The 13,526-nt window shown below is 46.4% G+C and overlaps 3 protein-coding genes across 3 annotated transcripts; 1 reads left to right on the top strand and 2 right to left on the bottom strand.

The window, feature by feature from the left end:
• The first annotated feature begins 103 nt into the window (after positions 1 to 103).
• On the top strand, positions 104 to 1,515 carry LOC115404403 (short transmembrane mitochondrial protein 1-like). Its single transcript, XM_030113715.1, has 3 exons — positions 104 to 214; positions 736 to 789; positions 1,271 to 1,515. Exons 1-3 carry the CDS (start codon positions 200 to 202, stop codon positions 1,340 to 1,342), a joined length of 141 nt encoding a protein of 46 aa, XP_029969575.1. The 5' UTR covers positions 104 to 199; the 3' UTR covers positions 1,343 to 1,515.
• A 464-nt stretch (positions 1,516 to 1,979) lies between these two features.
• Positions 1,980 to 2,531, bottom strand: smkr1 (small lysine rich protein 1). The gene is made up of 2 exons (XM_030114046.1): positions 2,527 to 2,531; positions 1,980 to 2,256 (listed from the first exon to the last, which is right to left on the bottom strand). Exons 1-2 carry the CDS (start codon positions 2,529 to 2,531, stop codon positions 1,980 to 1,982), a joined length of 282 nt encoding a protein of 93 aa, XP_029969906.1.
• Positions 2,532 to 3,424: 893 nt separating this feature from the next.
• LOC115404473 (putative ATP-dependent RNA helicase DHX57) lies at positions 3,425 to 10,171 on the bottom strand. Its single transcript, XM_030113807.1, is given in 31 exon segments — positions 3,425 to 3,468; positions 3,471 to 3,567; positions 3,712 to 3,912; positions 4,112 to 4,246; positions 4,332 to 4,406; positions 4,492 to 4,629; positions 4,838 to 4,921; positions 5,011 to 5,092; positions 5,094 to 5,104; positions 5,331 to 5,607; positions 5,694 to 5,894; positions 5,971 to 6,144; positions 6,282 to 6,378; positions 6,662 to 6,778; positions 6,863 to 6,998; positions 7,000 to 7,075; positions 7,165 to 7,189; positions 7,192 to 7,218; positions 7,299 to 7,316; positions 7,319 to 7,431; positions 7,509 to 7,633; positions 7,712 to 7,907; positions 8,044 to 8,165; positions 8,266 to 8,453; positions 8,544 to 8,692; positions 8,694 to 8,775; positions 8,778 to 8,815; positions 8,817 to 8,897; positions 8,899 to 9,435; positions 9,623 to 9,832; positions 9,913 to 10,171. Coding segments are annotated over 31 exon segments (3,954 nt in total). The 5' UTR covers positions 10,011 to 10,171.
• Positions 10,172 to 13,526: the final 3,355 nt, after the last annotated feature.

The following is a 13,526-nucleotide window of genomic DNA, read 5'->3' as shown; positions in this document are numbered from 1 at the left end:
AAAAACTACAAAAATGTCCCCCGATAACAACGCGATAACAGTTGGACTCGCGCATGCGCACTCGTCTTGTTGATGAGCGCTAGCTTCGCTTGTGGAGGACCTTCGGTGGATTTCCTCTCAAACTTTGGGGAAACTACCCGTTTTCTCGTCGTTCAGTTAGCCAGCTGCGCACAGACTTTGTGCCGCTTCGTTATCCATCATGCTGCAGTTTCTGGTGAGTTAAAAAACAACATTACGACGCGTGTCATCGTCTTTTGTCGAGATGTTTTTCTTAAGTGAAGTAGCTCAGCTAAAGTTCTCACAGACTCACTAAATAACATATAAAGCTAATTTTTTTGCCTAATAAAAATATATGTGTTATTAGCTAAACGTAACTCTGTAATAGAAATGTTTCCACCATTGTTGTTAGCCAATGTCCTCTGAAAATATCGATATGATTAAATATCGCGATATGAAGTGCTGGTAATATTCTGGTATCCTGATATTGAGGAATGGCTGTAATGGTTGGATGATCTCGGAGGCTGAATTTCAGCAAAATGATGCAATCTCCTGAACTTACTGGACTGTTCCAGCTATTCTGTTTTGTTATACCCACCTAGTCTTTGTGTGCAGATGAGCGTCAGTCTGTAGAAATCATGGTGTTATTAGGGGGGAAATGCTCAGAAGTATCACTCTTTTATCATCAACATGAAGCCAGGACGTGTCGACCTTTATTGACTTCTTGTTTTCTTCCAGGCTGGTTTCACTTTGGGAATGTTGTTGGGATGTACCTCGCTCAAAAACTATGATGTAAGTATGTGGTATTTTGTCCTTTAGTATTTACCATGTGTAAATTAATTGAGTCATCTGCCTTTAATTTTTGACCTGCCTTTTTATTAGGTGTTGCATGCTTTTTATGAGGGTAACAACTCAGTGCACTCAATAAGGTACAATAACAGAGTGCCTCAGAAGAAGGGAGAGGCTAAATCAATAAACTATAACACATACTCTAACAGAATGAGCTTAGTAATGTGACAAGCTTAGGTGTCTTATTTCTTAGAGCCACTAGATGATCCAAGGCTACTTTAGTGGCTAATCAATACAGCAAAATGACTCAAATTACTATTTCAGTGTAAACAATATTATTCAAACGTGCAATACTTCTAAAGACACTACCAAAACAGTATTTACACCAACAGAGAATTCCCCCCTCCAGGCTTATCTCGCTCCTTCAGTGATATACTCATTTTTTTCCGACTACATCACCTGCAATGCTTTTTTTCTTTCCTAGGTTCCCAACATAGCCAAGAAAATTGAAGCTTTTAAGAAGACGTTGGAGGCCAAGAAGAAGCCCCCAGAGTGAGCAGAACGGGACCATGCTGCAAGCAGCGGCAGACTGTGTGCAGAGGAACTATTTATTTTGCAGGGTTATGGTGAAATGCGTGTACATTGATAAGAGTCGATTGTGTATGAAATATAAACAGTGCCTGGAACAGTATTTGTTTCCTCTCTTAGTTTTATGGCGTGCTCCCATTGTAGCCTATTTTTCTAAAGATAAATTGCAGCTATCTATTGGGATCACTTAAGTCCAGGTCGCTGGCCTTTTCTACGATGCACTGTGGTGTTGTAATCTACACATGCCAGTATAAAACTTCCACCTTAGATGTGTGTGTTCTATAAAATGAAAAATAGCACAGCTTGCGCATATTGTTACACAAATGCTAAAAATCGCGTCACAGTAACCAACTGTCAATTCCAACTGCCAAAGGTTCAAGTACACAGTTTGACTTATTCATCTGACAATAAAATGATAATAATAAATGTTTAAGTGTCTGCCTCATGAAGTTGAGTTTTACTGACACTTTATTAACAGCATTGTGATGTTACACGGAAAGTGCATCTGATTTGCAGTTTTGCCTTGGTTTATTCAATAAAATGGATTTTGGCTGTTAGACATGTGTCCACCAGGTGGCGACAGAGGAAAACAACTTTTTTTTTTTTCAAACTGGAAAGAAATCTTGGCAGCATTGCTCACTGCTTGTTTTTCTTTTCCGTTTTGCTCCCTTCTTCTTTTTCTTCTTTTGTGATTTAGACCACCCAAAGCCTCTGAGCTCCAGAAACTGTGCTGCATTGTGGGCAACGTAGTAGGCAGTCTCTATTGCTTCCGGGCTGAGGGGGTCCAACTCCGTCTTGGGGGGCTTGGCACTTGATTTCTTTTTGGGTTTTTGAACTCCCTTTCTTCTTGCCGGGCTTCGACTTCCCGGGTTTTTTAGTTGGCTTTAAAGAAGAAAAGTCAATTCATTTGTGTTCACTCAAACTACACAACAATCTTCAACTAGTGAATGCTGTGATAGATAATTTACCATAGTAGGAAGTCACAGAAGTGTTTCCAGTAGAGAAGATTATCGTCTTCGCAGCTGCAAAATAAAGTGCAACACGTAAGCGCTAAATCATGTTGTTTTGAAAACATTTAGCTAAAAGTTTGAAAAATGCATCTTACCAGTCCTGGACTTGGCATCTGAATGGCTTAAGCCCAGATAGTGATACCCCATTTGTTTATGCCCGGTTGTCATAGCGACAGAGCAGAATAAAGGGGGCAGGCCGCTCCCACAAACCTGTAAATCCTTTCATGCCTTCAAACAACAGCACACTGCTCCCAGGACACCAAAACAACATGTTATAATCCATCTCCAGGTATCTTCACTTTTTATTAGTAGTGCAGACTGGTTAAGACAAAAACTTACAAATTCTTTGGCAACTCGACCAGACCCTCCTCATCTTGTTTTTTTTTTTTTTAAAGCCCTTGCATTCACATTGTGAAGGCGTAGTTATGACGTGACCACTGTTCATTACATTCAGAAAATGTAAACGACTGAATTTCATGCAGAAGCTCTTGGATCTCTCAAATCATGCATTGGAAATAAATTAACGACCATTATCAAGAGTGTATTCGTTGAGGAATCCAACATGGACCCAGGAAAGCTCTCAGTTGTGAACAAGACACAACTTGAAAACAAAAGTATACTTTACAAATAAGTGACAAATTGTATCCGTTGCATGCCAAAGTTCATACAATATTAGTATGGTGTCAAACCACAGGACTTGTCCTATCGAGCAAATACCAAACAAGTCAGTTGAGAACAAGGAAGAAAAGTGCTTTTTTTCCAGTAACGGCAATGCTGGAAGTTTGTCTGATCGCCTGCATAGAGCCTGATATTTTGGGAAGGCGTGAGTTGCTGTGCGCTGTGTTCAAGTGTCAGGTGGCAAACAGGGTGTGTGGGGTTTGGCGATTGTTCTTCCCTTCACTCACTTTTCGATAAAAATAAGATGTAAGACAGTCCTTTATGCCGTCGCTCCACTGCTCTTTCCCTCATTGGTGGACTAAACCGCCAAGAAGTAGGAGATATTCACAGCGGTCAGATCCTTCGCTCAGTAGCATTTGCAGCTACTGAGTGGAAATGAGGTGGACGATCATGCGGATGATGCGGGGCCGCGTGGGCAGCTGCACAGGTCCATGCTCGGACTCCTGATTTTGTCCTCCAGCAGCTGGTCCAGCTCCCAGCGCAGCTCCGTCACCAGTTCGGCCACCTTTTAAAACACAAGCCGGGATCGAGCCATTAGTGTGCGCATCCATTGTGCAGAAGTGTAAATCTGTGTTTTAAGCTCAAGACTGAAACAAAATCAGATTAGTTTGACTTTCATTGGTAAACGCTTGCGGTCCGACCGTCTGACCTGATGTGAGGTGGCCGCGAATCGGATCCATCCGTCGTCCAGCGAGACGACGAACTCGCCCTTGTGCATCTCCACGTTGACCTGGCCGCCTCCGAACAGCACCAGCGGATACACGGACACCATGCTGCAGTCCCGGATGAAGACGCGGCTCGTCTTCACCTTTTCGTGGTACACCAGGTACGGGCTCTTGTACTGGCGAACCTGCAGCACGGAAGAAATGCGAACCTCTGTCACACTGGCTGCTCACGTTTGGATTTTGGGATTTCAGATTTTCATTTTTTTTACTGATAAACCATTTGAATTTCAAGGTGTTTCTAAAGACGGTGTTACAGGTCAGCGGAGGCTTTAAATGATGCACGCTGGTTTCAATACAAATAAAACTCTTAAAACTTTATCTCACCGTGTAGTTTACAGACGAGGGGTGCACGTGCACGTAGCCGTCATTCTTGGTCACGAAGCGCAGCTCGTTGGCCTTGGGCTGCATCTTCATGGCTCCTTTGCTGGTCATCTTGTAATTCCCCTGAGGAGCTCGTACCTGGACGGATCATAACGTGGAGATTAAACATAAATCATAATTGTACTGGTTTTATTGTTTTTTTATTGAGGTGATAAAAGCGTACCTGGACCACGTTGGGGTAGAGAGCAGCGCACAGCATGGCTGACATGAGCCGGATGTTTTCTGAGTTCAAGTTGGCCTGGGAAGCAGGGGCCCCGTTTAGAAATGGCGACTCGCTTCAGATTAAGGTCGGATCATTGATGCAGCATCTGTGTGAGACTCACCTCGGGACCGGTCGCCTCCAGGACGCCGTCACTGCCTCTTGAGCTCATGCGCTCGATCACCCGAGCCCTCAGTCCTTCCTTTGATGAAGCGATGTCGGACAGCAGCTCGGCGAACTGCCTCTTGAGGCTGGCAATCTCCTGCACACAAGTTCAACCTCTCAGTGGATTAGGAAGGAGGCTGTCCTGTATAACTCCCAATCCATTCAGGTTTAAATATCAACATTTTGAGCTTGCAGTAAAAAGACCAAACTACTTCTTATTAAAAAAAAAGAAAAAAAGGAACTTAATTAGATCAGAAAGTCTCACTTAAGGGGACAGCAGATTGCATTTGGCAGCGTGTCCTGACCTGTAAACCGCGCCATGACAGAAAGTTTTCCCTGCAGTAAACGAAGCCGGCCTGGTTGCCATTTTTTGCGGCACAGCTCCATCCCTGCAGGGGAGCGCGACGCATCACATTAAAGTGAACAGAATATTTACAAACGTCAACACTGTTCTGGGTAAATTCCTTGAGCTTCATACCTTGTATGCCTGTAACAGGGCGAGATGGTCACTGTTGGCCACAGCGAAGGCCAGTTTCTTCTCATTGGCTTCATCTCGCTTCCCATGGAGAAACCTGGGAAGAAAGAAAAAAAAACTGAAAATCAGTCAACATTTTAAATGAATAAAAAGTACAGTTTCTTTTTCTTGAAAAGTAAAAACAAGGAAAAGCCTTCAGAGTGCATGAAATGTATTTTAGGCTGGATCTCTGCAAGGTGTGGCAGAAATCCTCCTGAAATCAGCCATGTGGTGCAATAAGTGACACATATGGCCTCTGCTCAGTCTGACCACTGGTGTCTTACAAACGGCGACTTGAAGGCCAGGCTGGCGGCGATGGTGAGCGCCGGGTCGAGGCAGCGGAAGATGGCGCCGAACAGCATGAGCTTCCCGATGCGCACGTCGACGGGCAGGCAGGCCAGGTGGTAGCCCAGCGGGGTCAGCTTCTCCTCGGCGGTCAGAGCGCCCAGATCCCGGAGGCGGTGCCTCGCTGCGTCCAGGCTTCCCATCGCCGGGGGCTCGATGAGGCGAGAGAACACCGACTCCAGCGTCTGCTCGGAGAACACGTCCAGGATCTTGATCCTGTCATAAATAAAAACCACTGTTATTCCCATTTACAGGAGCAGCGAAGCGACTCGGCGTTGCGCCAACATGGGCCAGATGCGTACCGAAGGCAGAGCTGCTCCAGGGGAACTCTCTGGATCTCGGGCAGCTGCTGCTCGGACAGCTGGTGCTGGAAACAGTGGCTGGTGAAGAGGTGGAAGCAGACCCCCGAGGCCACGCGGCCGGCTCGACCTTTCCTCTGCAGCGCGTTGGCGCGAGAGACCCAGGAGTCCTCCAGGCTCTCCATGCTCTTCGACGCATCATACCTGAAGACGGTCACGCGTGTGGCTTTTAATAGAAGAACTAGTCAACAGCATACTTCTGCGCTTCCAGAAACGCAACCTTTTCTCTTTCATCTTGCCGGAATCGATCACGTAGACCACGTCGTCGATGGTGACCGAGGTCTCGGCGATGTTGGTGGAGATGATGATCTTTGTGACGCCGTCGGGGGGCCGACTGAAGACCGCCTGCTGCTCCTCGTTGGACAAAGTGGAGTGAAGTGGGTACACCACACACCTTGAGGCGATAAGTATTGACGACAGCGTTCATTTCAGATGTTAGATCATCCCATATTTTTTTAGGTTTATAGATCAAAGATTTGTTTCACATTTGCTGAAAAATGAGACTTATGCAGCAAGAAAGTGGACGCAAACCTTGATGCGCCCCTGTTGTTGAACATTCTGTTGGACTGGAGCTGCTCATAGAGCATCCTGATCTCAGCGAGGCCGGGCAAGAAAACCAGGACTGCACCTGCATCACAACATCGCAAGAGTGGAGTTAAAAGAAAAACACACATTTTGTATTAAGAGAATTACTCGTGTTTATTCAAAACTATATTTTTCCTTCAAACGGTGACATAAAATAAGATTTTTAAGGGTCCATCTGAGGCTTTTCAGGAACACAGTTGACATTCTTTGTGTTCCTGATGTTATAAAGACTGAACATCTCAGTAAAGAATCAAGGAATCAATCAAATCAATCAGGATCTGAAGTAATTATCCAGGAATTAACTTGTCGTAACCTGTGATTCATACCTGGTGGGTAATTGTGCTTCCCATCAACGATCCACTCCAGCAGGCTTTCCACCAGGTCCATGTTGATCTTGTCCAGATCCATTGCAGCCATGGTCTTGAGCACAGATTTCTTCGTATCTGAATCAGTAAAACAGGATTCATTATCTATTCATTGGGAAGTGACTCTGACTGAATCCGAGTTTATAATACTGCTCAGCTCACCTTTATATCTGACTGAAAGCTCCTGCAGGCTGAGCTGCTGGTCTGGGACCGTGTCTTTCACAAAGTCCTTCTTACAGAAGGACGTAAAGTTCCAGCCGTCGTCATCCAGGTCCTCCGCTATCTCTGGGATCGCTTCTGCCTCCTCGCCCACTCGTGGAAGATGAGCTGGGTTTCCCTGAGCGCATGTAAGGGCTGCCATCCTCAATGACATACCTGCAAAAAATATACGAGATGGTGCACAGAATCAAAATCACAATATTCCCCCTTTTCATTCTACAAGATTCACATTTACACACACTCACCGAGTTTTTGCTATAGCATCCTCAGAAAGAACTGGTCGACGGGGAACGTTCGCCCTGGAGAAGACGGATTCATTGACACAGAAGAAATGAACGGAGTGACTGTGATCAGGTGTGAGTGGGAACAGAGTAAATACCTGGTATGTGGACAGTCGGCAGTTGTAGAAGTACTCAGAGAAGAGGTTGGCATTAAGAGTGGCGCTCATGAGAATAATCTTCAAGTCTGGTCTCTGCACGATCAAGTCTTTCAGCACCAGGAGTAAGAAGTCACTGACAAAGAGACGAAGAAAAAGGTGAAAATCTGAGATTCGCTCCTGCAGTTTCTAAAAGAGAACGTGTAATGTCACCTCTCCTCCGTTCGCTCATGGACTTCATCCACAATAACGTGCGTGACCTCTCTGAGGTCGGCCTCGCCCTCCAGCCTCCTCAGCAACACGCCTGCGGTGCAGTACAGCAGCCTGGTGGCCGACGTCTGACAGAGTCACAGATACAGTCCGATCAGAACAGGCCACGGAGTTCCTGCGGCACATTTGCGTGAACATATGCGTACCCTGACGCTCTCCAGGCGGATCTGGTAGCCCACGGAGTTGCCGAGACACTCGGCGCGCTCCTGCGCCACCCTCTGAGCCACGGAGATGGCAGAGATGCGCCGCGGCTGAGTGCAGATGATGTTGGCCACTTGCTCGGCGGGGCCGGACAAAGAGGCATCCAGGATGAACTGAGGGATCTGCGTCGTCTTTCCACACCTGCGGAGAAATCAGAGAAAACACACACATTTAGAGAAAGATTTGGAGTATTTTAGTTTGAACTCGGTTAGCCTAATTTTAATTGTAGCCTTTGAATCAATGCCAGTCTTTCAGTGCTGCTGTGTGTGACCTTTACCCAGTCATCCCGCTGACCACCAGCACCTGACAGCGGTCCAGCACATCCAGGATGTTCTCCTTTTCTTGCCAGGCGGGGAGGCTCCTCCTCTGCTCCAGCATGGACCTGAAGCGCCGGGATGACTGCATCGACGTGACAGGGCAGAAAAGGGCAAAGCATGAAAAATTCATCCGTCGCGCCGCACAGCAAACTCCAACACAAACACCGCCTCGTCACTTCTACCTGTTTCTTCTGGAATTCCCGACACAGCTTGCCATTTTCTTGCAGCAGGTTGCCCATGTTCTGATTGTGCTTATTCACCATATTCTTCCTCAGATTGACGTAGCTCTCGTTCTCAACCGGAACGGCCGTTTCCTCTTCATCTTCGTCCTTCTCCGCCAGTTCCTCTGCTTCTCCTGCCGTCTCTTTCACTGGAGAGAAGTACAAATTTGCAGCAAACATGTTTTTTTTTTTTTAACCAGATATGAATCAAAACAACAATAAATGAGCAAAGGACTTACAATCTACGGCTCTGTGGTTGTAAACTGGAGCAGCCCTCCTGCTGTTTGTATAATTACTACTGCTGGTGCTGCTGCTCCGGCTCTCCTCGGGAGCGCTGCTTCTCACACTCTTACTCTTCACAATGCCAGGGAAGGTGTGGGAGGCGTCACGACGGCGGCGGCGTGCTGTATTTATGGTGACTGACGGCCAGCAGCTCCTTCATGGTGGCTTCATCCTCGCACAACGAAATAGTGTGTAAACAACTGGCTCGCTGCTCTTCGCCGCAGCCAGCCTCGCCGAATAACCTCTCGGTCACTCTGAGCCGCCCGGCGGCTCCCAGAGACTCGTCGTTGGTGCTGAAGGCAACGATCGGCCTGAAAAGGATAGCGGTTCCCTTTGGGGAATCGAATCTCCAGTTCGTACTCGGGAGGTGAGTAGCTGCTGAAGCCGGGCTGGCTCGGGCCGGTCAGGTCCACGGAAGCAGCTTCAGATTTTGGGAGTTCGTGTTTAAACTTGCATTTCTCTCCAAAGCGGCAGCCTTGACCTTTCAGGTAAAACTTGCAAATGTTACGGTTGCTACCGCCTCGTCCGCCGTTCCGGCTTTTATCCTTTTCTGTCGTAACAGCAGCAGCACCGGCTGAGAAAAGCGAGAAGTCCAGGGTCACTGTCCAGACCGCGTTGGCTATGCGCTCGCTGAAGCGCTCGCCGTAAATAGCAGCTAGCGCCAGAGCTTCCTCCTGCCTCTGACTCAAGCACTCGTCCATAGGAAGGCTCTGGAGGCCATCGGTGGAAACTGCTTCCTGGCCGTAACGTTCACTAAAAACCTGCTGGAGGAGGTTTTCTAGGGTGGCTCCAAACTCCCCTCCACAAGCTTCCAGCGCCCGTCTGCTGCGCTCCCTGTCAAACCCATACCTGCAGCAAGGTGAGGAAACAGAAGACAAAATGACGTAACACATTCTAAACAGTTGGCAAAAAATCATGTAATTATTTTGAAGTTTTTAACTCACAAGTAACTGAAGACTTAAAGAGTTTCTCCACCAAACAGCTGAGCAAGATCATGCTAAATGTAACAGAGACTGGAAAAAAATGATGCGATTACCTGCTTAGTTTTCCTACAGCAAACAGGGAGATAACAGGTTCCGGGGTGGGCCGCTCCTCGTCGGACTCTGGGTCAAACCCTGGGCTCTCTGCTCTCTCCACAGGTTCATCATTAGTAGCCCAAAACTGCCCTTCATCACGGTGATCCAGCTCATCAAATTCCTCCTCCTCTTCGTCATCATCTTCCAACGCATTTTCTGTATCAGATCGGCTGATGCAGAGAAGGTTATTTGTAATAATTTGCCTTTTCTTTCAGAAACACATGCATAATTACAGTGAATATATACTCACTCATACGGCTCGTCAAAGTCCAGGGTCTGTAATTCACGCAGCAACTCCTTGAGCTGCTCTTGGTTGTCAGTAGTCATGAAGATCCTCTGCAAGGGCATATCGCTCACCTCCGTTCTGATGCCCTCACCTGGCTTTGAGTACGTCCTGGAACTCGCCAGGGACCTCGGAAGAGCTTTACTAAAGATTTTTCCATCCCTCCTATCTCTGTCTCGCTCTCTACCCCCGCCACCTCTACCCCGATCTCTGCCACCGCCACGGCTCCCACCTCCTCCTCCTCCTCCTCCTCCTCCCCTCGTCCTTTACCAGGTCTGCAGAATCCAGGTAAAAAAAAAAACAAAACAATTAGGATAGAAGAGATGAGGACAGAAATCAGTAGTGAATGAGCAAACAGAATTTCCATGTACCTGCTGGAACGAGAGGCCCCAAAATCAAGGCTGAAATCATCACCATCATCCCAGCAACCAGCTCCTCCTTTTCGGCTTCCACCTCCACCTCCACCTCCACCTCCTCCTCCTCTTCCTCCACCTCCTCTTGGTTTGTTGAATCTCCCTCCTCCTCTGTTTGGCTTCCCACCTTTTCTCCTCGCACTCATTTCTCTGCCAAACCAAAACAAGAGCAGCTTGCTTCATCAGACTCCCCACCAACATGCACATTATGGGTAAACGCACGCCGCCTATACTCACACGAAATCAGCGTCTTCTCATCTGTGGAGAGAAAAGAGAGGCAGAGCGTGGATTTCATTAATGCTGCACAGCCCTGGGACGATCCAGCGATCCTAGAGAGACCGCGGAGCGGCGGAGAGCAGGCGGCTGAACTGTACACCCACTGCAGAGCGCAGGGACACACAGTCGCTGTGGGGTGACTCGATGTGGCACTTCAGTTCAAGTGCAGCGATGAGCTGGTGGCTGACACACGGCGCCGCCGGCCACAATTATGCAATCAGACTGATGCAGACTAACAACCAACCAGGGCGATGACCGTTTAATTACGCGCCTAGCTGGCAGGCAGAGTATTATTAGAAAGGGGGGAAAAAAAGAAAAAAAAAAGAGAAAAAAGAAGACGCGAGGAAAATCGGAAATAATAACAATGCCGGGTGTGTTACACTCACGCTTCAGCTAACCCGGCAAGCTAACAGCTAACTACCTCACTTTTCACGTGAGGTGCGGGCGAAAAGAGGCTTTTAATAGAGGGAGGAGACACTTTTAATTGTTCACAGTGCTGTGAAATACAGGGACGAGTCATTAGTATGTACGTATGAGGAACTAAACTTTAATAAGAAGTATGAACAGACCTTAGACAGCTGTGCTGGCCACCGGTAGCTTGCATGTCTTCTATTGGCCGAAACTAAAAGTTCAAAGATTCTTTTCCGGTTACGCCTCGAGACAGTAAATATTATATTTTTAGGATATATTTTTTTAAAACCTGTTTTTTTCAGCAAGTGTTTATGGGTGAATTTGTTATGTGTTAAATTTAAATGAGTTTTAAAAATAAATATATTTTAGCAATAACATCCCAAATCAGTAACCATGGTAACAACTGTTTTGCGTCGAGCTGTCAGAGCGGCCCACAACCTGCTGCATATTGCCACATCGGTTATGTTTAGGACGATCAAGGCAACGGAATTAGTACAGAGCGCGAGCTTTGTGTCATTTCACAAGTTTTTAATCAGAGATTTCCTGTCGCTGAAGTGGGCCGCGTGCAAAGCAGCGCTTTAAAGGCGACTGAAACAACCATCTGCAAGCTGGGGGAAGCTGTCACGGATGTCTGGTGGGGGGTGTGATCATTATTGTGAAGATGTGATCTCTCTCTCTCTTCTCTCTCTCTCTCTCTCTCACACCACACCACACACACACACACAGTCTCTGCTGTCTGATTTAGTTTTCTTTTCACTTTCAGGATCAGAAAGAAGGAGATCCTTTGGCTCCCAATGGTAAACTTCCTGTCATATAACCCCTTTTCCTAACATTTCTGCACATTTTGCACATGATTGCAGATTACATCAAGGTAAATGTCTCTATTCATCTACAGAGGAAGAACCCACGAATGTCTCATACGTTTTCCCAATGGGGACAGATATGGTGAGTGAAAAATGGCGACGCATCCTTGAGGCATTCATTCACTACAGTCTGTGTAACATCTGTGTGTCCTTCTCCTTCTTCAGAGGGGGAATGCTGCAGATCTCTGTCCGGAGCTCTGGTGAGGAATGGAACTGGCAAACACACCTCCGCAATGGTGTCACATACACTGGAGACTGGTGCAGTGACAAAGTATGTATGTGCAGTGTTTGCACACACTCATGTCCTGTCACAGCTGTGACTAAAGGCTGGCGTGGCTTGTGTTGGGGTTAGTCCTGCATGCTCTGTGTCTGTCTGTCTCGCTCTCAGATGCAGTGCAGAGGGACCCTGCAGCATCCCTCTGGAGCGGCGTATGAATGGGAATTCAAAGACAACATGTATCATGGCGCGGGACATACACCTTCCCAGACGCATCGGTTTACAAAGGTCACTTTCAAATGAACAGGTGCTAAAAACCATCACGGTTTTGCAGTATTTATCATGCACTTTATAAGTATTTTAAAATGATAGATGACACATACAGCCATGTGCACAGCTCTTGATTCATTTGTTCTTTTGAAATTCACTAACAAAGCTGCAGCTTGAAATTGAAAGAACAGCTCACAATGAATATGTTTTCACAATAAGAAGCTATTTTTTAAATGATCAAGCGCCGCATTCTTTATATTTCATATTTGTTGAGTACCAGCTCGTGTTGGTATTGCACACCGGTGCTGGCAGTCCTGTGCGCCTGACAAGACTGTAAAGCAGTCATAGAGATATTTTCTATTTCTTGGTAAAAGCTGCACGGTTCTGTGAATATTTTCCATGTCTGAACTGTTGTGTTGAAGGCTGGAAGGAGACGTGACCTCGTGGACTCACAGGGAGCGGTTTGGAAGGGGGAGTTTCACGGCACGGGCGGCACTCGGCCTTAAAATGGAGCACAGCCTTATGAAAACAAGAGGAGCTTCTGAATTACTTTGTTTTCAATACCACATTGAAATAAAGTGTGATTATCTACTGTATTTTCCAGATATTTTTTATGGCTTTTTTTCCCCCCATATTATATACAAAAATCCAGAGACAGTGTATCCATATTGGGAGTACAGCATCATGTTTCAGTTTGCGTTCGCTTTAAAAATGAGTTCACAAACAACGGCAAGTGTTCAACACCGTTTAATAAGCAACTCTGATATCATAGTTTGTCATTCTATTGTATAATGCCTGTGTGAATCTGCGATTGCACATACCCCCCTGAACAAATTCAGTATCTGGACTTTACAGATATGGAAATGTGAGTAACAAAAGCACATGGTTTATACTGTAGCAACACTCATACAATGCGAAACACCTCTGGTAAAATACAATACCAGAAACCGAAAAAAAGAAAAAAATAAACAGCAATTTTCATCGATTGTACAGTCTTCAGGTAGAAAATGATGCCTTTGTATTGCAAACCTTTACTGGTAGTTCAATGTGTTGATGGCAGCCACAAAATAAAAACCGGACATGGCACTCGGATTTGGCACGAGATACAAAAAAAACCCCAGACATTTGAAC

This window comes from Salarias fasciatus, chromosome 17 (genome assembly GCF_902148845.1).
Source record: "Salarias fasciatus chromosome 17, fSalaFa1.1, whole genome shotgun sequence".
NCBI lineage: Eukaryota > Metazoa > Chordata > Actinopteri > Blenniiformes > Blenniidae > Salarias > Salarias fasciatus.
The sequence above is the reverse complement of the archived record's forward strand: the minus strand, read 5'-3'. Positions and strand labels throughout refer to the sequence as shown.

Coding starts and splice junctions, on each gene's coding strand:
- LOC115404403 (XM_030113715.1), top strand. Junction 790..1,270: donor CCTCGCTCAAAAACTATGAT/GTAAGTATGTGG, acceptor TTTCTTTCCTAG/GTTCCCAACATAGCCAAGAA.